General features: G+C 44.2%; 1 protein-coding gene across 1 annotated transcript in view; it reads right to left on the bottom strand.

Annotated features, from left to right (window-relative positions):
- Positions 1-7959, bottom strand: part of LOC124777863 (dehydrogenase/reductase SDR family member 11-like) — a 48061-nt gene extending 40102 nt beyond the window's left edge. Inside the window, exon 1 of the mRNA XM_047253398.1 lies at positions 7776-7959. Coding sequence (XP_047109354.1) covers positions 7776-7913 — 138 coding nt within the window. The 5' untranslated portion in view covers positions 7914-7959. The remainder of the gene's footprint in view (positions 1-7775) is intronic.
- Positions 7960-25424: the final 17465 nt, after the last annotated feature.

Here is a 25424-nt window from a genome sequence, read left to right as displayed (position 1 = left end):
TTACTATCTTCAAAATCGAGTTAGATACGTTACAGAACTAAAACGATACGTGAAATGAAAATTAGCCAGTTTCTTCTTTCACAAGAAAATGAAAGGAATTATGAAAAAATAAGTTCATAAAACGATAAGGCATAGTGCTATATACCTGTAAGTGTTTTTACATCGTGGAAATCAGAGAAGTGTTCTTTCCCCTTGCGCCGATCAATGTGAACTCCCTGGACGGCGGCTTTTTTGTCGTCCTTCCTCTTGGCTTGTTTTGCTGCCTAGGTAGAAGAGTGCCTTAACTTCATTTACTTCGAGACTATCTGTCCTGATGTTAAGTTTCTCGCTATTCTCATTCCCGAGAGTTCTCAATAATTTTGTCTTTCTTCCCATTTACTCTCAGTCCCATATTCGATACTCATTAGATCGTTCATTTCACTCAACAGACCATGTAATTCTTCTTAACTTTCATTGAGGATAGCAATGTCATCAGCGAATCTTATCATTCATGTCTTTAGACCTCGAGTTTTAATTCCATTCTGAACCTTCCTTTTATTTCTGTCACTGCTTCTTCAATGTGTATATTGAACAGTAGGAGCGAAAGACACTTTTTTTAATGTAGAATTTGTTTGAATACACAAAATGGACGTGTCGTTTAGTACAAGTGTGCTGTGAGTTACGGCAGGCTGAATTCCCGTCCGTTGCGATGCGTCTTCCGGTCATGTGGTCAGCGACATGTCGCCGCCACGCTGGAGCTGCTAGAAGCCTGGGCCGGAGAGGAAGGCAATCTGTGAGGAGCTACCGAGGAAGGACAGCAAGGGAGCAACTGAGATGGGCGTGAGCTGTAAGGGTGGAGCTGCAAGTTCGCGTGGTCAGCAATGGAGAGGGGTTGTGGAGTCCGGGCCAGAGCTAGCGGCCAACGAATCTTATTATCGACGCGTGGAAATGATTTCCTGTTCACAGCAGGAGAACGGTGATTGGCATCTTGGCTCCAGGTCAGGCTGTATTATTATACACAAGTGGACAATCTCCGTGGTGTGTGCTGTGGAGCAGTACACAACAAAAGTGTCGCACCTGTGGTATTTGAAGAAAACATAAACTATACAGTCACTTATATTCTGGTTGTGATTCACCTTCAGTCTGAGCTAGCCGTTGGAGGCTTCAGCGATTTCCTATTCACTACTGTCAGTAGGGCCGCTGCAAGGCCTACCTGTGTTTAGGTCAAATACGTTTAAGTTGTTGAAGATTTATGTGAGTTAGACGCAGGCACAAAAGAAAGAAACGCCGGACCACCAAGGAATTATCCAAACGCGCCGGTTATCTGTAGATGTGATGCAAGTGTACAGACAAGCGAATGATTACAATTTCGGAAAAATTGTATGATTTACTCAAGTGAAAGTGCTTCAAAAATTGAGCAAGTCAATAACCGCGTCGGTCCAGCTCTGGCCCTTATGCAAACAGTTATTCGGCTTGGCGTTGACTCAGTTACTGGATATCGTCCTGAGAGATAAAGTGCCGAATTCTGTCCAACTGGTACGTTATATCGACAAACTCCCGAGCTAGTTTGAGGGCCCTGTCCGTAATGTTCTAAACTGGTGAGACATCCGGCGACCCTGCTGGACAAGGTAGAGTTTGGCAACCACGAACGCAAGTAGCAGAACCTCTCACAGTGTGCAAGCGGGGACTATCTTGCTGAAATGTAAGCCCAAGGTGGCTTCCCATTAAGGCCAACAAAACGGGTCATAAAATATCACCAACGTCCCGATGTGCTGTAAGGATGGCGCGGATGACAACCATAGGAGTTCTGCTATGAAAAGAAATGGCATCCAAGACCTGGGCTCAGTTCTAAGCTGGACTGATTATTGAAGACAGTTCTACTTCAGCCAATGAGATTCCATCCCGAGGACGTTTCTGGAGACGCCTCGGACAGTGGTGGGATACCAACCAGACTGTCGCGCCATACGGCCCGGCAAACACGAGTTAAGGTCTGCTTAGGATTTTGACGATCTAACGTCTCAGATGGACAGAATTTGACGCGATATCCCTCAGGAGGACACCCAACAACTAAATCAATGTCGAGCCGAATAACTGCTTGCATAAGGACAAGAGGTGTACCAACGGATTATTGACTTTCTCGGTTTGCGAAGGTCTTCCGTTTGAGTAAATCACTCATTTTTTCTGAAATTGTAATCATTTGTTTGTCTGCTTAGAGTGTATTTTCACATCGTAACCAGAATCAAGTCCAATACCGAAAGCATGGTTACAATGAAATACACTACTTATTACTGGAAACGCTTGTACGATCAACACCAACTTACAGCCAATACAGAACTGAATTTCTGAACCGAGAGTTCAGTTACTTATACAATCAGGGAATATTCCAGGATACACAACTTTAAGAAATTATAATTTACAAACAACTGTTTGTAGTCGGATTTGAAATGACGATCCACAACACACCTGCAAACAACGCTAACAACTGCAGCATTGTTGGGACTGGCCGTGCCGTGACACGCGATGATATAGAAGTCATTGTTCCTCATTTCGGTGTTCCCACCGAGGGCTCAACCGCTACTGGAGAGCGAGAGCCCGGCTGGACTGCGCCGGCGAAGTTCAGAATCCAAAATGAGATTTTTCACTCTGCAGCGGAGTGTGCGCTGATATGAAACTTCCTGGCAAATTAAAGCTGTGTGCCGGACCGAAACTCGAACTCGGGCCCTTGCCTTTCGCGGGCAAGTGGTTAGAGTACTTGCCCGCGAAAGGCAAGGTCCCGAGTTCGAGTCTCTGTCCGGCACACAGTTTTAATCTGCCAGGAAGCTTCGAAGTTCAGAATGTTTGACGTTTCCGTCGCAAGACGGCGTATGGTGCAAGCCGGAGGACGTGCACTTCAGTTTGTGCAGTAAACATAACAGACGTCTCAGATCTGTTTTCATGAGAAGTGTCACAGAAAATGTTAATCAACTTCCATCATTGCAACCACTTCATCAAAAGCTTTCGAGAAGCGTGGAAAACACTTCGTGCTTGCATTTTTAAAACAAAGGAGACGTTTTTTAAAATTTCAATCACAGAAAATTACAATTATTGGCTGTGTAGGAAAATACTTCCTCCTTCACGAGCTATCATTTGTCGGAAAGCTCTTTAAATCGAGACAACTGGACCAAGTGATTCCCATCTGATTGTTCAAAGTTCTTTCATCACCAATGATACAATGGCCAGCCATATTCGGAATGATGATGCTAGTGCCTGATAGGAAATCCCAGTAGACAGATACGTGAGAAGAAAATTCGCTAATGTTACTCCTCGAATATGGTAATATGCAAAGGTTTTGTTTACAGATGATTTTTAAAACTGGGGCAGTCACAGTTAAAGTAATTATTCATAATTGATTGGCAATTCATAGTGCAGCAGAGGTTGAAGCTATTAAAATATAAAACTCAAAGGAAAAATCAACAGTCCGCATTCGATTAGACACTCACACAACTGGTTTCGCAACTTCTTAGTTGCATCTGCTGGTGCATATAATGCTATGTAACGTGGTATAGAGAGCTATTACAGAATGCGGCAGAGAAATGGTTGTTGTGGCTGGACAAAGTTCTCAGCCCATAACGTTTTCGTATCTTTTCTGCCATTGTAAATATTTCACATTTACTGTACTCGGAAAAATATGCATGAGCTCACTGAACGAGTTGTGGATAAGATCGTTGACTCTGTGGTTAATGTAATCTGTGGTCCACTTGGTCGCCAGTCAGTTGTGCAGCGTTAGGACATTCATATTAGAGGCATGGTAGCGAGCAGTGGAGTTTTGGAGAAGGAGATCTGGTATTCGTGAATCTGGGAGAAATTATCTGGAATACTTTACTATGGAGATGAAAATTCGTTTGTAAAGATATTTTCTTGACTGTATGGATGTAGAAGATCTTCGAAGGAATATTTCAAGGTAAATGATTCCCTCACGTCTTAACAGATGTCCTATCATCCTGGCCCTTCTCCCTGTCAGTGTTATCCACATACTCCTTCCTATGTGATTCTGTGGAGAACCTTCTCATGCCTTACTTTATCAGTCCACCCAATTCTGAACATTCGTCTGTAGCACCAATCTCAAATGCATCGATTCTCTTCTGTTCCAATTTTCCCACAGTCCATGTTTAACTACCATACAATGCTGTGCTCCAAGCGAACATTCTCCGAAACTTCTTTCTCAAATTAAGGCCTTTGTTTGATACTAGTAGATTTCTCTTGGCCAGGAACACCATTTTCGCCATTGCTAGTCTGCTTTTGATGTCCTTCTGTCTCCGTCCGTCATTGGTTATTTTGCTCCCTAGGTAGCAGGATTCCTAAACCTCATCTACTTCTCATTTCCGCTACTTCTCACTACTTTCGTCGTTCTTCGATTTACATTCAGTTCACATTCTGTATTCAGAATACTGTTCGTACCGTTCAGCAGATCATGTAATTCCTCTTTAATACCACTCCTGAACCTTTCTTTTATTTCCATCACTGCTTCTTCGATGTAGAGATTAAACAGTAGAGGCGAAAGACTACATCCCTGTTTTACACGCTTTTCAGTCCGAGCGCTTCGTTCTTGGTCGTCCACTCTTATTATTCTCTCTTGGCTCATGTACATATTGTACATTACCGGTCTCCCCCTATTGCTCACCATTACTTTCCTCAGAATTTCGAACATCTTGCACCATTTTACATTGTCGAACGCTTTTTCCAGGTCGACAGATCCTATAAACGTTTTTTGATTTTTCTTTAGTCTTGCTTGCATTATCAACCGCAACGTCAGAATTGCTTCTCTGCTGCCTTTACCTTTCCTAAAGCCAAACTGATCGTCATTTAACACAGCCTCAGTTTTCTTTTCCAGCTTTCTGTATATTATCCTTGTTAGCAATTTGATGCATGGGCCGTTAAGCTGATAGTGCAATAATTCTCACACTTCTCAGCTCTTGCATTCTTCGAAATTGTGACGAGGATATTTTTCCGACCATCAGATGATATTTCACCAGACTCATACAGTCTATGCACCAACGTGAATACTCGTTTTGTTGCTACTTCCCCCAGTGATTTTAGAAATTCTGAAAGAACGTTATCTATCCCTTCTGCCTTACTTGATCCTAAGTCCTCCAAAGCTCTGTTAAATTCTGATTCTAATTCTGGATCCTCCGTCTCTTCTAAATGAATTATTGTTTCTTCTTCAACACATCAGACAAATCCTCCCCCTCATAATTTCACCAAAGGTTGTTTTGACTTACCTATATGCTGAGTCAGTCCTTCCTACAACCATTTCTTTCGCGATTCCTTCACATTTTTCATGCAGCTGTTTCGTCTTACCTTTCCAGCATTTCCTATTTATTTCATTTTTGAATTTTCCTGAACACTTTTGTACTTCCTCCTTTCATCGATCAACTGAAGTATTTCTTCTGTTACCCATGTTTTCTTCGCTGTTACCTTCTTTGCACCTATGCTTTTCTTGCAAACTTCTGTGATTCCCTTTTCAGAGATGTCTGCTTCAACTGTACTGCGTACTGAGGTATTCCTTATTGCTGTATCTACAGCCTTAGCGAACTTCAAGCGTATCTCGTCGTTCCTTATTATTTCCGTATCCCAGTTCTATGCGCATTGATTCTTCCTAACTTATCTCTTAAACTTCAGCCCACTCTTCATCACTACTAAATTGTGGTCTAAGTCTGTATACGTCCCTGGTTACTCCTTACAATCCTGTATCTGATTTTGGGAATCTCTGTCTGACCATTACATAATCTAAATGAAATCTTCATGTATCATGCGACCTTTTCCAAGTATACCTCCTCGTCTTGTGGATCTTGAACAGATTATTTGCAATTACTAGCTGAAATTCTTGGCAGAACTCAATTAGTCTTTCTCCTCTCTCATTTCTTGACCCAAGCCCATATTCTCCTGCAACAATTTCTTCTGCTCATTCCCCTACAACTGCATTCCATTCCCCAATGACTATTAGATTTTGATCTCCCTTTACGTACTGTGTTATCCTTTCAACATCCTCGTATACCTCTCTATCTCTTTATCTTCAGTGTGTCAAGTCGGCATGTGTAACTGAACTATCGTTGTCGGTGTGGGTTTGCTGTCGATTCTGATAAGAACAACCCTACCACTGAACTATTCATGTTAAGACACTCCCTGCCCTACCTTCCTATTCATAACGAATTGTACTTTCGGCATACCATTTTCTGCTGCCGTTGATGTTATTCTATACTCATCTGACAGTAAATCCTTGTCTTCTTTCCATTTCAGTTTACTGGACGCTACTATATCTTGATTGAGCCTTTTCATTTCCCTTTCCAGATTTTCTAGCTTCCCTAGCACATTCAAGCTTGTGACATTCCATGCCCAGACTCGTAGAACGTTATGATTTCGTTGGTTAAAAATATTTTTCTCATGGTCACCCCCACTTTGGCAGTACGCTCCCGCAGACCCGAATGGGGGACTATTCCGGAATCTTTTGCCAATGGAGGGATCATCACGACACTTCAAAATTACAGGCCATATGTCGTGTGGATACACATTATGTGTCTTTAATACAGTGGTTTCCATTGCCTTCTGCATCCTCATGCCGTTGATCACCGCTGATTCTTCTGCCATTAGGGGCAGTTTCCCACTCCAAGGACGAGAGAGTGCCCTGAAACTCTGTAAGCTCCTCCGCCCCCTTTCACAAGGCCGTTGGCAGAATGAGGATGACTTTTTATGTCGGAAGTGTACGGCCGCCAATGCCAGTTACTAATGAAAATTTAAAAGGTGTCGGGATTGGAACCCTGGACCGACAAAAGTTTTTATTAGTAATCAAATACAAAACGCTACACTTTTTTTGCTGATCTCATTTTGTTCGTTAATATTTGTTGTATCTGTGCGGGGCAGACGTCCCATGACACCTGTTCAGGTTCATCGTTGATCCGTTCACTCAGTTTTTTTTTTTTTTTTTTAACACAGGGCAGCTAACACTCTGACCGAACACGCTGAACTACCGTGCCAGCGTCCCCTAGACCACGGGTAAACATTAATTGGGTCTCTCTGGAGGAACTAGAAAACTACGACATGCAGCATGTCAAAACCTTTAACAAAGCTTGCGGTGGATGATCGTCCATTACCGCTGACTCTGTGTGAAGAGTTTGGTACATACTTTTCGGGAATGATGAACTGTTGCGCCTCTTGCTGAATACCTAATGTGTTATGTATGGAATTGTCGTGACAATACACGGAAATATATTTAAAAAATGGTTCAAATGGCTCTGAGCACTATGGGACTTAACATCTGAGGTCATCAGTCCCCTGGAACTTAGAACTACTTAAACTTAACTGCCGACCGGAGTGGCCGTGCGGTTCTAGGCGCTACAGTCTGGAACCGAGCGACCGCTACGGTCGCAGGTTCGAATCCTGCCTCGGGCATGGATGTGTGTGATGTCCTTAGGTTAGTTAGGTTTAAGTAGTTCTAAGTTCTAGGGGACTGATGACCACAGAAGTTAAGTTCCATAGTGCTGAGAGCCATTTGAACTATTAAACTTAACTAACCTAAGGACATCACACACATCCATGCCCGAGGCAGGAGTCGAACCTGCGACCGTAGCGACCGCGCAGTTCGGGACGGAAGCGCCTAGAACCGCTCGGCCAGACTGGCCGGCTACGGAAATATATGTACATAGTTATAGCCCCTCCTGCTTAGAAATATGTAAGAGTGCCTTCCGAAAGGAATTACTGAAGTATCGCTCGTATTCTTCAGGAACTACCTAAATGTAGTAAAGAATGTTCCACAGACTGACCTTGACTTGTTCCACCCTCCTGGCGAGGCCCACCACGTTAATGCCGTGCTTGAGCAGTTCCTGGGCGATACCTGCGCCTATGCCGGAACTGGCGCCAGTGATCGCGGCCACGCGTCCCGCGTACTTCTCGATTCCCATGACTGTTCCTGTTGCTGCTGCTGCTGCTACTACCTACTGCTGAGACTCTTCGCCAGATATTTGTAGTGCCGACGGCGGAGCGCACACGTTACGCAATACTACGGCTACACTACAGCAGACTACGCCGTCAGCGTCACGTGAGAACGTCGTTAGATAAGACAAGCGCGAAGTCCATTCATACCGCTGCCTGACAGAAGAGCTGATCTTTGTGATTTCTGTTATGCGTCACTCTGTTTATCGACAAAGTAATTGATCTCTAAAAGTGAGCGTGTTACGATGTTCAGTTAGTTGCACAAGTCAGCAAGCTACTTGCGTGGAATGAATAGTTACTTCATAAATTAAATTTGTGCTAAGCCTACGAATCACACAAACTGACAAACCCGGCATTGCTCTAGTATTCATTTAGCCAATTTTATATTAGAAACGAAAACAAGAAATGGACAGTGTTTGTAGTGTAGTATCGAAAAAAATCCGTTTCCATGTATTCGTGAAAACATGTTTGAAATTGTGCAGTAGACTCGGTGTGAGATGATCCCGGACACTTTCTGTCCCTTGAGCACAGCTGCTTCTCGTGTCTTCAATGCGGTTTTGTAAACGTCTCTATAGCGACACCTCTTCATAGCTCTATAGACGGCTATTGTTTTAGCCTACAACCCTTGCCCTCCGTAGCTGAAAGCTGTCAAAACCTCTGTCATGTGTCTAGCATTTAGTTAAGTCGGCTAGACGGTAGCAGTGTCTTAAAAGTAGAGAATAAACGTTTTAAAACTTCACGCATGCTGCTCCAATTCTATCGCACAGCTCAGTGTTTAAGACGTCACGTCTCTTGAAGTATGTGTCGTGCGATGATATATTTCTGTGCTGTGAATGTTCAGTGGCATATGTGGATACTGTCTGGCAGATATGTTGTGAACAGAGAAAGCAGCAAACAAGTAATAATGTTAAACGTCATGCACAACGCGGTAGTTTCTCGCGAATCTCATTTTTATGACATCATATCTTCTGAACCATGTTAGGTAGGCAGTTCTCAACTCCACAGAAATTGTTACCTGACAGTAAGTGATACGTGTACCAAATTTGATTCAAATCGGTCCAGTGGTTTAGGAGGTAATGTGGAACATAACACACGTATAGACATACATACATGCATGCATTTTTATAGTATCTACAGATTGCTCTGCAATCAGTTATTACTTTTAGTCAGACATTCAACACGTTTAGTTTCCAAGTACAGTGGTGTGAAAAACTTAAGGAGGGAAGTGGCTTTCCCATGACACGCTACCGCCAACTAGCATAGCAGGATGGAATTTTGAGTAAGACACTAATTAACTGCATCCACATCAATTTATTATGGTTCCTTGACATTACAAAAGGCAGAACATGGTTCTTAAAGGGATGCGTGATTACCAGGGAAGGCAACGCACGCTCTGCAAGGTCTCCCATACTGGCCTTTCTTGTGATGGGTCGTTCCATTCCCCCAAGAGCGCAGTGAACAACTGCTAAACGGTTGTTTGTGTGTGTGGACGTGCTGCAAAATACGTCTCCCCTACGCACCCCAGACGTGCTCGATAGGGTTTAAGTCGGGGACCCCTTTCCGCCATGACTTTATTTTCATGGCTGACAATATGCGCGACCCGCATGGAAGAGCCCCCCCCCCAACCACCACACCGGATGACGACAGCGGCACGAGTGACGACGATACCCATCAGCCACTAAACTATCCAGTTACTATCCCTCCATCTGTCAACTACAAAAAAGGATTCAGGACGCAGCCCTGTAATTGAGGTACAAAATCCATTGAGTTCCTGATAAAATGTAAATGCTGAGCTACTACTAATGGGCTCAAGAGAGTAGCAGGATGTTTTGCTGTACCAGATGTCGGAGCATCTTAATAAAACTTGAAGTATCTTGTCGGCTGAAGGCCCAAATAATTACTCAAGAATAATTAAAGTGTAAGATGGCAAGAACTATGCCCCTTATATGAAGTAATTAAACATCACCAAACTCACGTTGAGCGAACAGTAGAGCTGAACAAAAATGACTGACAAGGCACAATGCATCTTGTAGAGGGTATAGTATGGACGTATTGGAATAATTAATATTGGGTGATGGTTTTAAAGTAATTCATGCCATATGAAAACTTTGTGGAAATGCGTCGATTTACTGGAGCCTAGTTTATCCCAGGGAAGTATTCAGAGTCTGAAGTAAATCAGGTGAAGAGCGACAGAATGAAATACGCCAGTGTCCGATGGGAACGTAGGACCAAGGAATTTGAAGTACACTCCTGGGAGTCAGAATTTCGGAAAAATTGGTGTTTTATGCGGATGCCAACCTTGACGGGTGGCCTGGGAGGAGCTAAATAGCAGAAGTTGAGAGGAAGGGAAATTTTGTGGGAATTTGTTCACTTCCCAGAGCAGGCATTGGTCGGTGCTGGAAAGTGACGCATAATTAACGCGACTTGCTCTGCAATTGGCGTTAGTGATTTTGCTAGAGGGAAACTGAGGCGAAGAGCGGACTGGCAGAAGTCTCCGTTGAGGTCTTCCGTTCCCAGCTTGCCTAGAGTACGGATGTGGCGTTCTTTGCTCGGCTTGCCTGAGAGAGAGTGAGCATCTCTTGCAGTTTATGACTTAGCAAACGGAACAATTGATCTTGGAGATAGAAAGTTTTCATTCAGCCATGTACTGAGCAAAATAGCTAGGAGTGAGTAGATGAGTGCAGCCTTGCAGCACCACGAGGCCGCCCGATGCCCGCACAAAGACGCCACCCCGCCACGCTGAATTCAGTGATATTACGCCCGCTCCGGCTTGATTTAGGCCACTGATCAATTTGTTGGACCACGCCGGCAAAGTTTGCATGAGAATTTCATGAGCAGTGTATTGCAGAATTCTTCTCGCACTTCGCATTATGCCTGGGTCAGTCGATAGGAATATATTTTGATTTAGCGCGTTTTACTCAACGTAAACGCAATTTATTCCCAATGCCTGTTAGGAGAGTCATGTAATGTGATGATTGAAGGTCGTGAGTTAGAATAAATTAGTACTAATCGACTTCATCTGTTTTCAGTCAAGTAGTTGAAATCCCAAGTCACTTTTTCAATTAATTTTATGTTCAACATTTGCATCTGGTGTTCAATAGCTGAATATAATATCAATGTGCTACCCTTTTTAATTAAAAGGGATCAATTCTGAATCAGTTAATGTCAACACTGCCACCACAGTTCAATCAGGAGTCACAGGGCCTTATTACTTTCTTTGCGTTATCCGATATTGCGGCAGTTTTGCACTCTCTGTTGATCTGTTAGTCAATTGGTTGGGGTGAACACACGCCACAACCAGATAAGTGATGGGTGGAGTGTTAAAAAGACAACCTTAAGATAAACATTTACCGAACACGACTGAAGGCAATTTCAAGAATCCAAGATAATTAAAGAGAAACCTATGGACAAGGAGTAACATATTATGGCCACAGATTCAGAAACAAACGCGGCTGCAAGCCTATATACAGAGCAACAAGAATTTTAAATAAAATGCGGTTGAAGGGCTAAGCTTAAAATAGTTGTTATGAAGTTCGGCTGAAGGCCATATAGTAAACATAAAACAGACAATATTAATACACGGCTAAAGGCCTGGCACAGTACCTGCGACCACATAAAATGACAATCACAGCCGGCCGCGGTGGTCTAGCGGTTCAGGCGCCCAGTCCGGAACCGCGCGACTGCTACGGTCGCAGGTTCGAATCCTGCCTCGGGCATGGATGTGTGTGATGTCCTTAGGTTAGTTAGGTTTAAGTAGTTCTAAGTTATAGGGGACTGATGACCACAGATGTTAAGTCCCATAGTGCTCAGAGCCATTTTGACAATCACAAACAACAAACGGTAGTGCTCAGGAGTGTTCCAAGGGTCGGCCTGGGGAGGAAACTCCAAGCACAGTTTAGGTGAGACAGACAGCCAAGCGTAACACTAAACAATCGGGTGACAACACGACCTAGGGACGCCTGAAGAACCAACCAACAGCCTAATCAATTCCCTTCCACCCGATACGCTGGCTGCACTATTTCAACCGACAGACTTACTCTAGAACGCAGACAGCATTCATCTGCTTAGTGGAAATCACAGAAGCTACACACGTTTCCACGTAAACACACTTGCACAAGAACTCGAACAATCGTAAAAGCAATCACTGTGGAACAACAAGGACGAATGAATTCGACGCACAGAGAGTTTCCACAAGCGGTCGGCGACCAAATACACGTCGTCCGATGAGACGACCGACCGACCGACCAACCCAGGTCGTTCCCACTGAAGTTACGTGTGTCGGCAACTGTTGGGCGAGTCTTGGCTGTCCGAAGCTGACTGCAGCTCCAAACCGACTCAACTCGATGTCCGTTCGGAATTCGGAAACACGGCGACCTGGGCACACTGACTCGGACCCAACCATGCAGGGAGAAACACCTGCCCATTGGGCACCCGACATCTCCGCACAAGATGACCAAGTGACGAGGCCCCGTCCGCAACTCACTGGCGCTCCGGCGACAACTTCACTGCGTCCGGACTGAACTCCTAACTGAACTCCAGGCACACGACGACCCGGAAATACTAGCGGTCGCTCCAGAGATAGAACGACGGTGCACTTATCGATAAGCGCTGCTGCTGCCACTCTCGGTCAAGCACACCGGCAACCTAGTGACGCCAGTAAATCGAATTAAAAGATAGAACGAGCCGACAGAATCATAAAAACAAGATGACGAGCAATAAACGGCATGAACGCGAACCGCGCACGCCTCACCGACCGTCAAATATGACTTCGTCCCGGCGTATAAAATGTCAACTTGCAGGAGTACAACCATGTGACGTCTTAGACAACTTTCGGTATTTCGACAGATAAACATCCTCTCATTTCCAAATCACCAAATTTTTCAGTAATTTGGTGCATGTGATTCCATGGTCTCCTGTGGCGTATTACAGAGAGATAACGTTGTTATGATTTGTTTGGATTGTTAGCGAAATTGGTTCAAATGGCTCTGAGCACTATGGGACTTAACATCTATGGTCATCAGTCCCCTAGAACTTAGAACTACTTAAACCTAACTAACCTAAGGACAGCACACAACACCCAGCCATCACGAGGCAGAGAAAATCCCTGACCCCGCCGGGAATCGAACCCGGGAACTCGGGCGTGGGAAGCGAGAACACTACCGCACGACCACGAGATGCGGGCGTTAGCGAAATTGCCTTCGTTTGTGTGAAATTATATTTAGCGTTAAAATGCCTGAAAAATACCATCACCAAACGTACAACACAAGAATATTGTAACAGCTCTCAGATGCAAAAGAAATATGATTTGGTTGTCATCGCTGCGGTTAACAGCATTATACCCGTTGTGCCACTCTTCCAACGCAGTTAGTTAATCCCTACACGAAGTGTGTATCCGGTAACTCCTCATCAGTAACCCTATCCATATATCCGTGCATAACTGTTAACATGTAGCTAACATATCGGAGAAACAAATACGAGACAAAACCGTACTGAACGCATACTTAAGAGCGAAGAGTAAAATGCGAATTGATGTTATCAAGAGCAAATACGACGAATGAATGGTACATGTATGTTCCTAAGAAAGACACACAGCGCATGCCGTCGACATGTGCACTTGAATATTTATGGTGAAATGAATGGAAAGAAGCCGGCTGGGCTGGCCGAGCGGTTCTAGGTGCTACAATCTGGAACCGCGCTGCTGCTACGGTCGCAGGTTCGAATCCTGTCTCGGGCATGGATGTGTGTGATGTCCTTAAGTTACTTAGGTTTAACTAGTTCTAAGTTCTAGTGGACTGATGACCTCAGAAGTTAAGTCCCATAGTGATCAGAACCATTTGAACCTTTTTTTATTTTATTTTATTTATTTATTTATTTGACGGGCTGGGAAAGAGATAGGAAAGAAATAATTACTTCTAGCCGCAGAGCGCATCGCGGCAATGCAAAAGCGAGAATGGACGTTTGTGCCAGACCGGAACTCGTACCCGAACGCTCTGATTCTCTTGAATCATTGTCTTAACTGCCTCGGCCATCCGTCACACCCAAATTCCCAGTTTCCCGCTCGCTGCACCGTATCGACCCCTCCCCCCCCCCCCCCCCCCCCCCCCCCCCAACAGATTTATCACTTCCGTAGATGTTAGAACGTTGGTTGTGTATCCGGACTGAAGCTTTTTCGTCAAACAGCCGTCGCACCCATAGAGATATGGATACGAGCTGTGTCCGTTCTGTTGGACATGTTGGATATATCTATAAGACATGTCCACAGTTACGCACATACTTTCTGTACAATACAGATGGACGACGACAAGAAATGAAACGAATTGCGGTTATCTGTAACGAAACGCCAGAGGCCACCTTTTCTCAAGATAAATATTCCTGAACAATCTCTAACGTTTTGTCAGCTGGTACACGAAAGTAAGAAAGACGGAAGTAGTGAGGAGGAGCAGAAATGGGGTAAGCTATAAACATCAAGCCGGCCGAAGTGGCCGTGCGGTTAAAGGCGCTGCAGTCTGGAACCGCAAGACCTCTACGGTCGCAGGTTCGAATCCTGCCTCGGGCATGGATGTTTGTGATGTCCTTAGGTTAGTTAGGTTTAACTAGTTCTAAGTTCTAGGGGACTAATGACCTCAGCAGTTGAGTCCCATAGTGCTCAGAGCCATTTGAACCATATAAACATCAAAATTGACTGAGGATATTCTCGTCCCTTGGAAGAAGCACATGAAGGACTAATCGAGAAGAACATAAAATCAGACTGGCATAGGAAAAGGAGGCATTCATGCCTAAATAAGTCTACTAATATCAAAGACAGGTTTTAATTTTAGGAAGAGATTTCTGAGAGCGTGCGTTTACTATCTGAGTGCAGGATTTTATGGTAGTGTGCAGGTCGCCTAAACAATCTAGGGGGTGTTACGTGTTTTTGTTGTTATTTCTAAACGTTTTCTCACTTAAGTTCCCATACGTAATGTTCGAATATAATTCGTTGTGGCCAATATAACGAACAGGAGTGCCGCTTCAGCAGAGGCTGTCTGCTCCCGTGGAACGTGCTGACCAGCAGGCTACTATGCACCGCTGTCAGCAGCTAACAGGGAGCGACGGAGAGGAAGGCCGTGTCGTCTGCCAGCCGTTGGCGGAGCGTCAGAGAGTGACTGGACGCTCTCACTGCCTCCGGCTGTCAGATGGCTACGATGTGAACCATCTCCTCTCTCTCATGTTCGTGCTGACTTGTTTACGACAGCAAAATTACATCTTTCTATGACCACCTCGGAGCTAACGACCTCTCATGGTGACTAGGGTGCACCCAAATGTATTATTCCGAATCGGAGAATGTTTTGATCTGGTTTCTTTTCATTGAAAAAAAAAAAACTCCCTTTAGATGGTCACATTCTAAACTATCCTGTCGGGAACACCGCAAAAGAAGAGAACCGATGCGTTTCAGAAGGGGTGCTACACAACAATATTGAAAATTAGGTGGACTGATGAGATATGGGATGAGGAGATTCTCCGCATATTCGGTAAAAAAAGGAACATATCGTAAATACTGATAAGAAAGTGGGACAGTATTGTAGAGGCCGGCCGGAGTGGCTGTGCGGTTCTAGGCGCTACAGTCTGGAACCGCGAGACCGCTACGGTCGCAGGTTCGAATCCTGCCTCGGGCATGGATGTGTGTGATGTCCTTAGGTTAGTTAGGTTTAAGTAGTTCTAAGTTCTAGGGGACTGATGACCTCATAAGTTGAGTCCCATAGTGCTCAGAGCCATTTGAATCATTAGTATTGTAGAACATGTGTTAAAACATGATGGGATACCTTTCAGGGCAGTATAGGAGGCTGTAAAGTGGAAAAACTTTAACGGAAGATACAAATTGGAATATATCCAACAAACAGAGCAGACGTATTTGAACTTTTCAACATGCACTTGAGAATAGTTACAAAGCCGAAATCATGATTGTGTAAAATAACTGGACAACTAATAGTCAAATGTCGGAAATTTCTCTCAATTAAAAAAAAAAGAAAAGAAAAGAAAAGAAAAGAAAAGAAAAGAAAAGAAAAGAAAAGAAAAGAAAAGAAAAGATGACTCTGGCTGCAAGTGCTACTCTAGGATGAAGGGGAATTCTTGGCGGGCCGCTTATCTAACTTGTCTGGTACCGGTGTACAAGGTGTTACTGAAAAGAAAGTCGCATATTCTTCCTAGAGATAATAGTGGTTGAAAATAAGAATAAAAGTACTCTAAAAGTGTGACTCGAAAGGAGTACTCGTTGATGAATGAGCCATTATGTCCTGTAACAACCATTGATGACACTACTGGTGGAGTAGACATCGTGCAGCTCTCTTTATAAAAGAACCTCGAATTCGCATGAAAACACCTTTTAAGGCTTTCATATGTTTTCTGTCATTATAAATATTTCCCCTTTACGGTACTGGGACTAACATGCATGAGCGCGCTGCACAGGTAGTGGACAAGATCCTTGTCTCTGCGTTTAATGTACTCTGTGGTGCACATGGTCGCGAGTCAGTTTTACAGCCTTAGACCTAACGTATTAGAGGCATAGTGCCGAGAAGCTGAGTTTTAGAAAAAAAGATCTGAGATTTGTGAATCTGGGAGAAACGTGTTTGTAAAGCTATTTTTTGGCAGTATGTTTGGAGAAGATTTTGGGGGAATATTTCAAGGTAATCAATGCACGTGCAAGGATGAACTGTTTAAATGTCTGTAATTTTTGTAATGGGTTACTTTCGTAATTGTTATTCTTCTTATGTTTCGCAGACATTTCTGACAATAATCAGTGTTTTATTTTTCACGACGCTTCATTTAAAGGAAAACCCTACTTATCATTTTCAGTAAAGCTTTCAACATCCTGTAGTGTGTGCATTGCACCTTGCTTTACACGCAGCATAGGTTGTATCTGTCAAGCAAAGAATAGTTTACTAATGAGCAGAATATTTTTCTTTAGCTGCTGCATATGCTTATTTCAGTTTGCTTTCGAGAACGTCAGTACACCAGACACAAAACAGCAAGCTGATCATGAGGCATGTCACTTTTTTTTCTTATTAGATCCCACTTTGCACTCTTGTGAGGAAACAGTACGTAGTCAGAATTTTCAGGTGTTGTGCTAAGTAAGCAGATTAATTTACATTGAACAACGTAGATGATCTTGAAGAGTTATTTTCTTCAGAGTTGAGCAGTATTTTATTTTGAGTATATTTCAAGTTAGACACTGCACTTCTTTTATGTAACTTCCATAACGTACTTCAGTATTAAGTTTCAGTTAAATACATTCCTGGAAATGGAAAAAAGAACACATTGACACCGGTGTGTCAGACCCACCATACTTGCTCCGGACACTGCGAGAGGGCTGTACAAGCAATGATCACACGCACGGCACAGCGGACACATCAGGAACCGCGGTGTTGGCCGTCGGATGGCGCTAGCTGCGCAGCATTTGTGCACCGCCGCCGTCAGTGTCAGCCAGTTTGCCGTGGCATACGGAGCTCCATCGCAGTCTTTAACACTGGTAGCATGCCGCGACAGCGTGGACGTGAACCGTATGTGCAGTTGACGGACTTTGAGCGAGGGCGTATAGTGGGCATGCGGGAGGCCGGGTGGACATACCGCCGAATTGCTCAACACGTGGGGCGTGAGGTCTCCACAGTACATCGATGTTGTCGCCAGTGGTCGGCGGAACGTGCACGTGCCCGTCGACCTGGGACCGGACTGCAGCGACACACGGATGCACGCCAAGACCGTAGGATCCTACGCAGTGCCGTAGGGGACCGCACCGCCACTTCCCAGCAAATTAGGGACACTGTTGCTCCTGGGGTATCGGCGAGGACCATTCGCAACCGTCTCCATGAAGCTGGGCTACGGTCCCGCACACCGTTAGGCCGTCTTCCGCTCACGCCCCAACATCGTGCAGCCCGCCTCCAGTGGTGTCGCGACAGGCGTAAATGGAGGGACGAATGGAGACGTGTCGTCTTCAGCGATGAGAGTCGCTTCTGCCTTGGTGCCAATGATGGTCGTATGCGTGTTTGGCGCCGTGCAGGTGAGCGCCACAATCAGGACTGCATACGACCGAGGCACACAGGGCCAACACCCGGCATCATGGTGTGGGGAGCGATCCCCTACACTGGCCGTACACCACTGGTGATCGTCGAGGGGACACTGAATAGTGCACGGTACATCCAAACCGTCATCGAACCCATCGTTCTACCATTCCTAGACCGGCAAGGGAACTTGCTGTTCCAAAAGGACAATGCACGTCCGCATGCATCCCGTGCCACCCAACGTGCTCTAGAAGGTGTAAGTCAACTACCCTGGCCAGCAAGATCTCCGGATCTGTCCCCCATTGAGCATGTTTGGGACTGGATGAAGCGTCGTCTCACGCGGTCTGCACGTCCAGCACGAACGCTGGTCCAACTGAGGCGCCAGGTGGAAATGGCATGGCAAGCCGTTCCACAGGACTACATCCAGCATCTCTACGATCGTCTCCACGGGAGAATAGCAGCCTGCATTGCTGCGAAAGGTGGATATACACTGTACTAGTGCCGACATTGTGCATGCTCTGTTGCCTGTGTCTATGTGCCTGTGGTTCTGTCAGTGTGATCATGTGATGTATCTGACCCCAGGAATGTGTCAATAAAGTTTCCCCTTCCTAGGACAATGAATTCACGGTGTTCTTATTTCAATTTCCAGGAGCGTAGTTTTCACTGAGCACACAGATAGCTTCTTTTGAGATTTAATTACATTCGTTTTCATTATTTCACATTCAGCATGTCATTACAATTAAAGTTTTGTTTCTCGAACCTGTTCACAAGCGGAGAACATGGAAAAACAACAGTCACTGTTGCTCAGCATTTGAATACGATATCTCAAGGACACGGTACCCGAGGAGAAAGTTTTTGGAAAAGAATATTCAGTACTTCAATTATACATAAAGTAAATACAAAGTTTACATCCTGGCTGCTCTCAGATTTTCTCCAACACACATGGAACACCACTCTCCGGTAACGTGTACAAGTTATCGCTGAGAATGGAATACGTCAGTGATATTAAAGCCTTAGCCCTAAATCTGGTTAAGGTCGGATGTGTCGGAAAGTCATGCTACTGGACATTATCGACCTATCTGTAATTCACTAAACGTTTATTGTGGGTACCGTCTACGAGGCGTATTAATTGAGGTGGTACCCAGTCGTGCACATACCTCGCAACTTCTCTTTCTGCAAAGGCAAGATGTGTAATTTGTCGAACAGAAATTGTTAATTTAATCTGTGAAGTTTACGGCCCTATAAGTCTATTGCCCACAATTACTGTACACACATTGATACTAAAGCGAAGCTGATATCTTGCTTCCATGATCGCAAGGGGATTATCGTGTGCCTATAGGCAGCTTTTGTGGTAGTATACAGAGTGTAAATTTTAAGTTAACAAACCAGGATAACTCGAAAAATAAGCTTCACGCGAAAAAAGTGTGTAGAATCCAAAGTTGATTATTTTTGAGGGGGACATCTGCTGATGCTAAAATTAGCCCGCCACCTCAGCCCCCTGGGGGTGGGGCGGCGGGAGGCAACGTTAAAGTTTCAGATGGAAACCCCCATTTTTATTGCAGAATCAGATTCTACATAAAACTACGTACATCTTGTCTTAAACATTTGTTTTGATTCTTGGTAGTAGGCGCTGTAATTAAAGAAAATCCATGTTCTCATTTAGTTAATGAGTTCACTCGTTAGTAAGTAGTATGTTCGGTTAGTTAGTTAGCTAGTCAGATGATCTATTTGATAATTAAAAGTAGTGTGGCCTCATGACCACGAAACAAACAAAACATCCGAATCTGCGGAAGAAATTAATATTTGGGTCAACATTTGTAAAACTCTAATTCCTCTCTCTCAAACCCCACCCTATGGGGAGAGAGGGAGAATTTTAGTTTTAGCGAATCAAAATTTACGAACTGAATAAGTATTTTTTATTTATCCATAACCATTTTCCACGCAAAAATGAGAACATGGATTTTCTTAAATTACAGTGCCAACTACAAGAATTAAAACAAATGTTTAAGACAAAATGTACGTAGTTTTTTATGTAGAATCTGATTCTGCAATAAAAAACGAGGGTTCCCATTTGAAATTTTAAAGTTGCCTCTCGCCCCACCCCCAGGGGGCTGGGACGGCGGGATAATTTTAGCACCAGCAGATGTCCCCCTCGAAAATAATCAACTTTGGATTCTACACATTTTTTCGTGTGAAGCTTATTTTTCGAGTTATTCTTGTTTGTCAACTTAAAATTTACACCCAGTGTTGTCGCACTGTGTGAAACCCACTTTATGCATAAAATGTTGGCTATGGATTTCGGATGTCCATCGCTTCTTCTTCTTCAAGATCATCTTCAGCCTGTTGCGACAGTCGCTTCGCAGCCTTCCGAACTATTCGAGGAGTACCAGATCAGCAAGTCGCTGGTTCAACCTCTGCACACATTTTCATGTGAAATGCGGCGCTGAGGAGGTCACCCGGCGTGCAGGCGATTAACGCCGTGGAGCAGAATACTACACTACTTGATAAAAGGAATACGGACGTCACCATTAACGAAAAACTGACCACTAGATGTCTCGAGAGGCTGACCCGCCATATAAAAGAAGACCGGGAGTGTTGTGCTGTCAGTAGTGAAGAAGTGACAGCAGAATGGATTCACTTCTAAAGTGAATTAGTCACTGGATTTCACATTAGTAACAACCCATCAGAGGCTGTTCAACCCTTCTAAAGCTGCCCAAGTAAGCCGTTGGTGATGTTGTTGTTAAATGGTAACGCGAAAGAACAGCCACAGCTAAACTAATATCAGGTAAAACCTCGTGTTCGGACGGACAGGGACCGTCGAGGTTTATAGAGGGTGGTTGTAAAAAAATTGGGTGAAATCAGCGGAAGAAGTCTTTCGTGGGTTCAAACGCTACCATCAGCACAGCTATCACAATGTCGGTCCATAGACAGCTATAAAGAATGGAGGCACAGTGGCAGACAAGCTCCGCGTAAGCCACACATTTGTGTATCAGTGTCAAGTGCCACTTGCGGTATTCTAAAGAACGACGCCACTGGACAGTGACCAGAAACTAGTGATTTGGAGCGATGAATCACGCTCTACTCAGTGGTAATCCGGTGGAAGGGTTCGGGTTTGGCGAATGCATAGAAAACGTTACCTGCTATCATGCCAACAGTGTCGACAGCAAAGTCCGGAGGTGGTTATGCTATATGGATGTGAACATAAGTCCCAGCATTGTGTATTGCGTAAGCACAGAAAAGTTCGGAGGCAATCGATGTACCCTATCATAAGACTGCATCTGTGAGGCAATGGATTGTGGACAATAACATTCCTGGAATGGAGTGACGTGTCCAGAGTCCCGACTTGAACGTAATGGAATATGTTTCGGTTGAATTAGAAGACTCACTTCACACCAGACCCCAATGTCCAACATCATTACTTTTTTGAATTCGGCTTTTGAGGAACAATGGGCTACCATTCGACAAATAGTCATTCGGACACATTAATGAAATTGATACCAGCGGATTGTTCAAATGGTTCAAATGGCTCTGAGCACTATGGAACTTAACTTCTGTGGTCATCAGTCCCCTAGAACTTAGAACTACTTAAACCTAACTAACCTAAGAACATCACACACATCTACGCCCGAGGCAGGATTCGAACCTGCGACCGTAGCGGTCCCGCGGTTCCAGACTGTAGCGCCTAGAATCGCTCGGCCACCCCGGCCGGCACCAGTGGATTCAAGACTTCATAAAGGTGAAGGGTGGACAAAACCCCTCCTTAATGTTCATAGTACGTGGAATCACTAATATGGGTAGACAGTGAAAACAACAAAAAAGTTGTTGACTACGAGGCCGCCGGCCGAAGTGCCGTGAGGTTCTAGGCGCTGCAGTCTGGAACCGCGAGGACGCAACGGTCGCAGGTTCGAATCCTGCCTCGGGCATGGATGTGTGTGATGTGCTTAGGTTAGTTAGGTTTAAGTAGTTCTAAGTTCTAGGGGACTAATGACCTCAGAAGTTGGGTCCCATAGTGCTCAGAACCGTTTGAACCATTTTTGACTTTTTTTGGTCATCAGTCTACTGACTGGTTTGATGCGGCCCGCCACGAATTCCCTTCCTGTGCTAACCTCTTCATCTCAGAGTAGCACTTGCAACCTACGTCCTCAATTATTTGCTTGACGTATTCCAATCTCTGTCTTCCTCTACAGTTTTTGCCCTCCACAGCTCCCTCTAGTACCATGGAAGTCATTCCCTCACGTCTTAGCAGATGTCCTATCATCCTGTCCCTTCTCCTTATCAGTGTTTTCCACATATTCCTTTCCTCTCCGATTCTGCATAGAACCTCCTCATTCCTTACCTTATCAGTCTACCTAATTTTCAACATTCGTCTATAGCACCACATCTCAAATGCTTCGATTCTCTTTTGTTCCGGTTTTCCCACAGTCCATGTCTCACTACCATACAATGCTGTACTCCAGACGAACATCCTCAGAAATTTCTTCCTCAAATTAAGGCCGGTATTTGATATTAGTAGACTTCTCTTGACCAGAAATGCCTTTTTTGCCATAGCGAGTCTGCTTTCGATGTCCTCCTTGCTCCGTCCGTCATTGGTTATTTTACTGCCTAGGTAGCAGAATTCCTTAACTTCATTGACTTCGTGACCATCAATCCTGATGTTAAGTTTCTCGCTGTTCTCATTTCTACTACATCTCATTACCTTCGTCTTTCTCCGATTTACTCTGAAACCATACTGTGTACTCATTAGACTGTTCATTCCGCTCAGCAGACCATTTAATTCTTCTTCACTTTCACTCAGGATAGCAATGTCATCAGCGAATCGTATCATTGATATCCTTTCACCTTGTATTTTAATTCCACTCCTGAACCTTTCTTTTATTTCCATCATTGCTTCCTTGATATACAGATTGAAGAGTAGGGGCGAAAGGCTACAGCCTTGTCTTACACCCTTCTTAATACGAGCACTTCGTTCTTGATCGTCCACTCTTATTATTCCCTCTTGGTTGTCGTACATATTATATATGACCCGTCTCTCCCTATAGCTTACCCCTACTTTTTTCAGAATCTCGAACAGCTTGCACCATTTTATATTGTCGAACGCTTTTTCCAGGTCTACAAATCCTGTGAAAGTGTCTTGATTTTCTTTAGCCTTGCTTCCATTATTAGGCGTAACGTCAGAATTGCCTCTCTCGTCCCTTTACTTTTCCTAAAGCCAAACTGATCGTCACCCAGCGCATTCTCAATTTTCTTTTCCATTCTTCTGTATATTATTCTTGTAAGCAGCTTCGATGCATGAGCTGTTAAGCTGATTGTGCGCTAATTCTCGCACTTGTCAGCTCTTGCCGTCTTCGGAATTGTGTGGATGATGCTTTTCCGAAAGTCAGATGGTATATCGCCAGACTCATATATTCTACACACCAACGTGAATAGTCGTTTTGTTGCCACTTCCCCAAATGATTTTAAAAATTCTGATGGAATGTTATCTATCCCTTCTGCCTTATTTGACCGTAAGTCCTCCAAACCTCTTTTAAATTCCGATTCTAATGCTGGATCCCCTATCTCTTCTAAATCGAATCCTGTTTCTTCTTCTATCACATCAGACAAATCTTCACCCTCATAGAGGCTTTCAATGTATTCTTTCCACCTATCTGCTCTGTCCTCTGCATTTAACAGTGGAATTCCCGTTGCACTCTTAATGTTACCACCGTTGCTTTTAATGTCACCAAAGGTTGTTTTGACTTTCCTGTATGCTGAGTCTGTCCTTCCGACAACCATGTCTTTTTCGATGTCTTCACATTGTTCCTGCAGCCATTTCGTCTTAGCTTCCCTGCACCTCCTATTTATTTCATTCCTCAGCAACTTGTATTTCTGTATTCCTGATTTTCCCGGAACATGTTTGTACTTCCTCCTTTCATCAATCAACTGAAGTATTTCTTCTGTTACCCGTGGTTTCTTCGCAGCTACCTTCTTTGTACCTATGTTTTCCTTCCCAACTTCTGTGATGGCCCTTTTTAGAGATGTCCATTCTTCTTCAACTGTACTGCCTACTGCGCTATTCCTTATTGCTGTATCTATAGCGTTAGAGAACTTCAAACGTATCTCGTAATTCCTTAGTACTTCCGTATCCCACTTCATTGCGTATTGATTCTTCCTGACTAATGTCTTGAACTTCAGCCTACTCTTCATCACTACTATATTGTGATCTGAGTCTATATCTGCTCCTGGGTACGCCTTACAATCCAGTATCTGATTTCGGAATCTTTGTCTTCCCGTATCTCCCGGCCTTTTCCAAGTATACCTCCTCCTCTTATGGTTCTTGAACAGGGTATTCGCTATTACTAGCTGAAGCTTGTTACAGAACTCAATTAGTCTTTCTCCTCTTTCATTCCTTGTCCCAAGCCCATATTCTCCTGTAACCTTTTCTTCTACTCCTTCCCCTACAACTGCATTCCAGTCGCCCATGACTATTAGATTTTCGTCCACCTTTACATACTGCATTACCCTTTCAATATCCTCATACACTTTCTCTATCTGATCATCTTCAGCTTGCGACGTCGGCATGTATACCTTAACTATCGTTGTCGGTGTTGGTCTGCTGTCGATTCTGATTAGAACAACCCGGTCACTGAACTGTTCACAGTAAAACACACTCTGCCCTACCTTCCTATTCACAACGAGTCCTACACCTGTTATACCATTTTCTGCTGCTGTTGATATTACCCGATACTCATCTGACCAGAAATCCTTGTCTTCCTTCCACTTCACTTCACTGACCCCTACTATATCTAGATTGAGCCTTTGCATTTCCCTTTTCAGATTTTCTAGTTTCCCTACCACGTTCAAGCTTCTGACATTCCACGCCCCGACTCGTAGAACGTTATCCTTCCTTTGATTATTCAATCTTTTTCTCATGGTAACCTCCCCCTTGGCAGTCCCCTCCCGGAGATCCGAATGGGGGACTATTCCGGAATCTTTTACCAATGGAGAGATCATCATGAGACTTCTTCAATTACAGGCCACATGTCCTGTTGATACACGTTACGTGTCTTTAATGCAGTGGTTTCCATTGCCTTCTGCATCCTCATGTCGTTGATCATTGCTGATTCTTCCGCCTTTAGGGGCAATTTCCCACCCCTAGGACAAGAGAGTGCCCTGAACCACTATCCGCTCGTCGGCCCTCTTTGACAAGGCCGTTGGCAGAATGAGACTGACTTCTTATGCCGGAAGTCTTCGGCCACCAATGCTGATTATTTATCACAAATTTGGCAGTGGCGGGGATCGAACCCGGGATCGAAGACGTTTTGATTATGAATCATAGACGCTACCCCTAGACCACGGGTACCACGAGGCAAATAAAACACTTATTTTCAGAGACTGTTAAGTGTTACTGAAGTAACTTGATTACTTCATTTTTCTCATCTCACTAATTTACATATATATTGCGCAAGTTGG

This window comes from Schistocerca piceifrons, chromosome 2 (genome assembly GCF_021461385.2).
Source record: "Schistocerca piceifrons isolate TAMUIC-IGC-003096 chromosome 2, iqSchPice1.1, whole genome shotgun sequence".
In the NCBI taxonomy this organism is placed as follows: domain Eukaryota; kingdom Metazoa; phylum Arthropoda; class Insecta; order Orthoptera; family Acrididae; genus Schistocerca; species Schistocerca piceifrons.
This window is presented reverse-complemented; position numbering and strand designations above follow the sequence as displayed.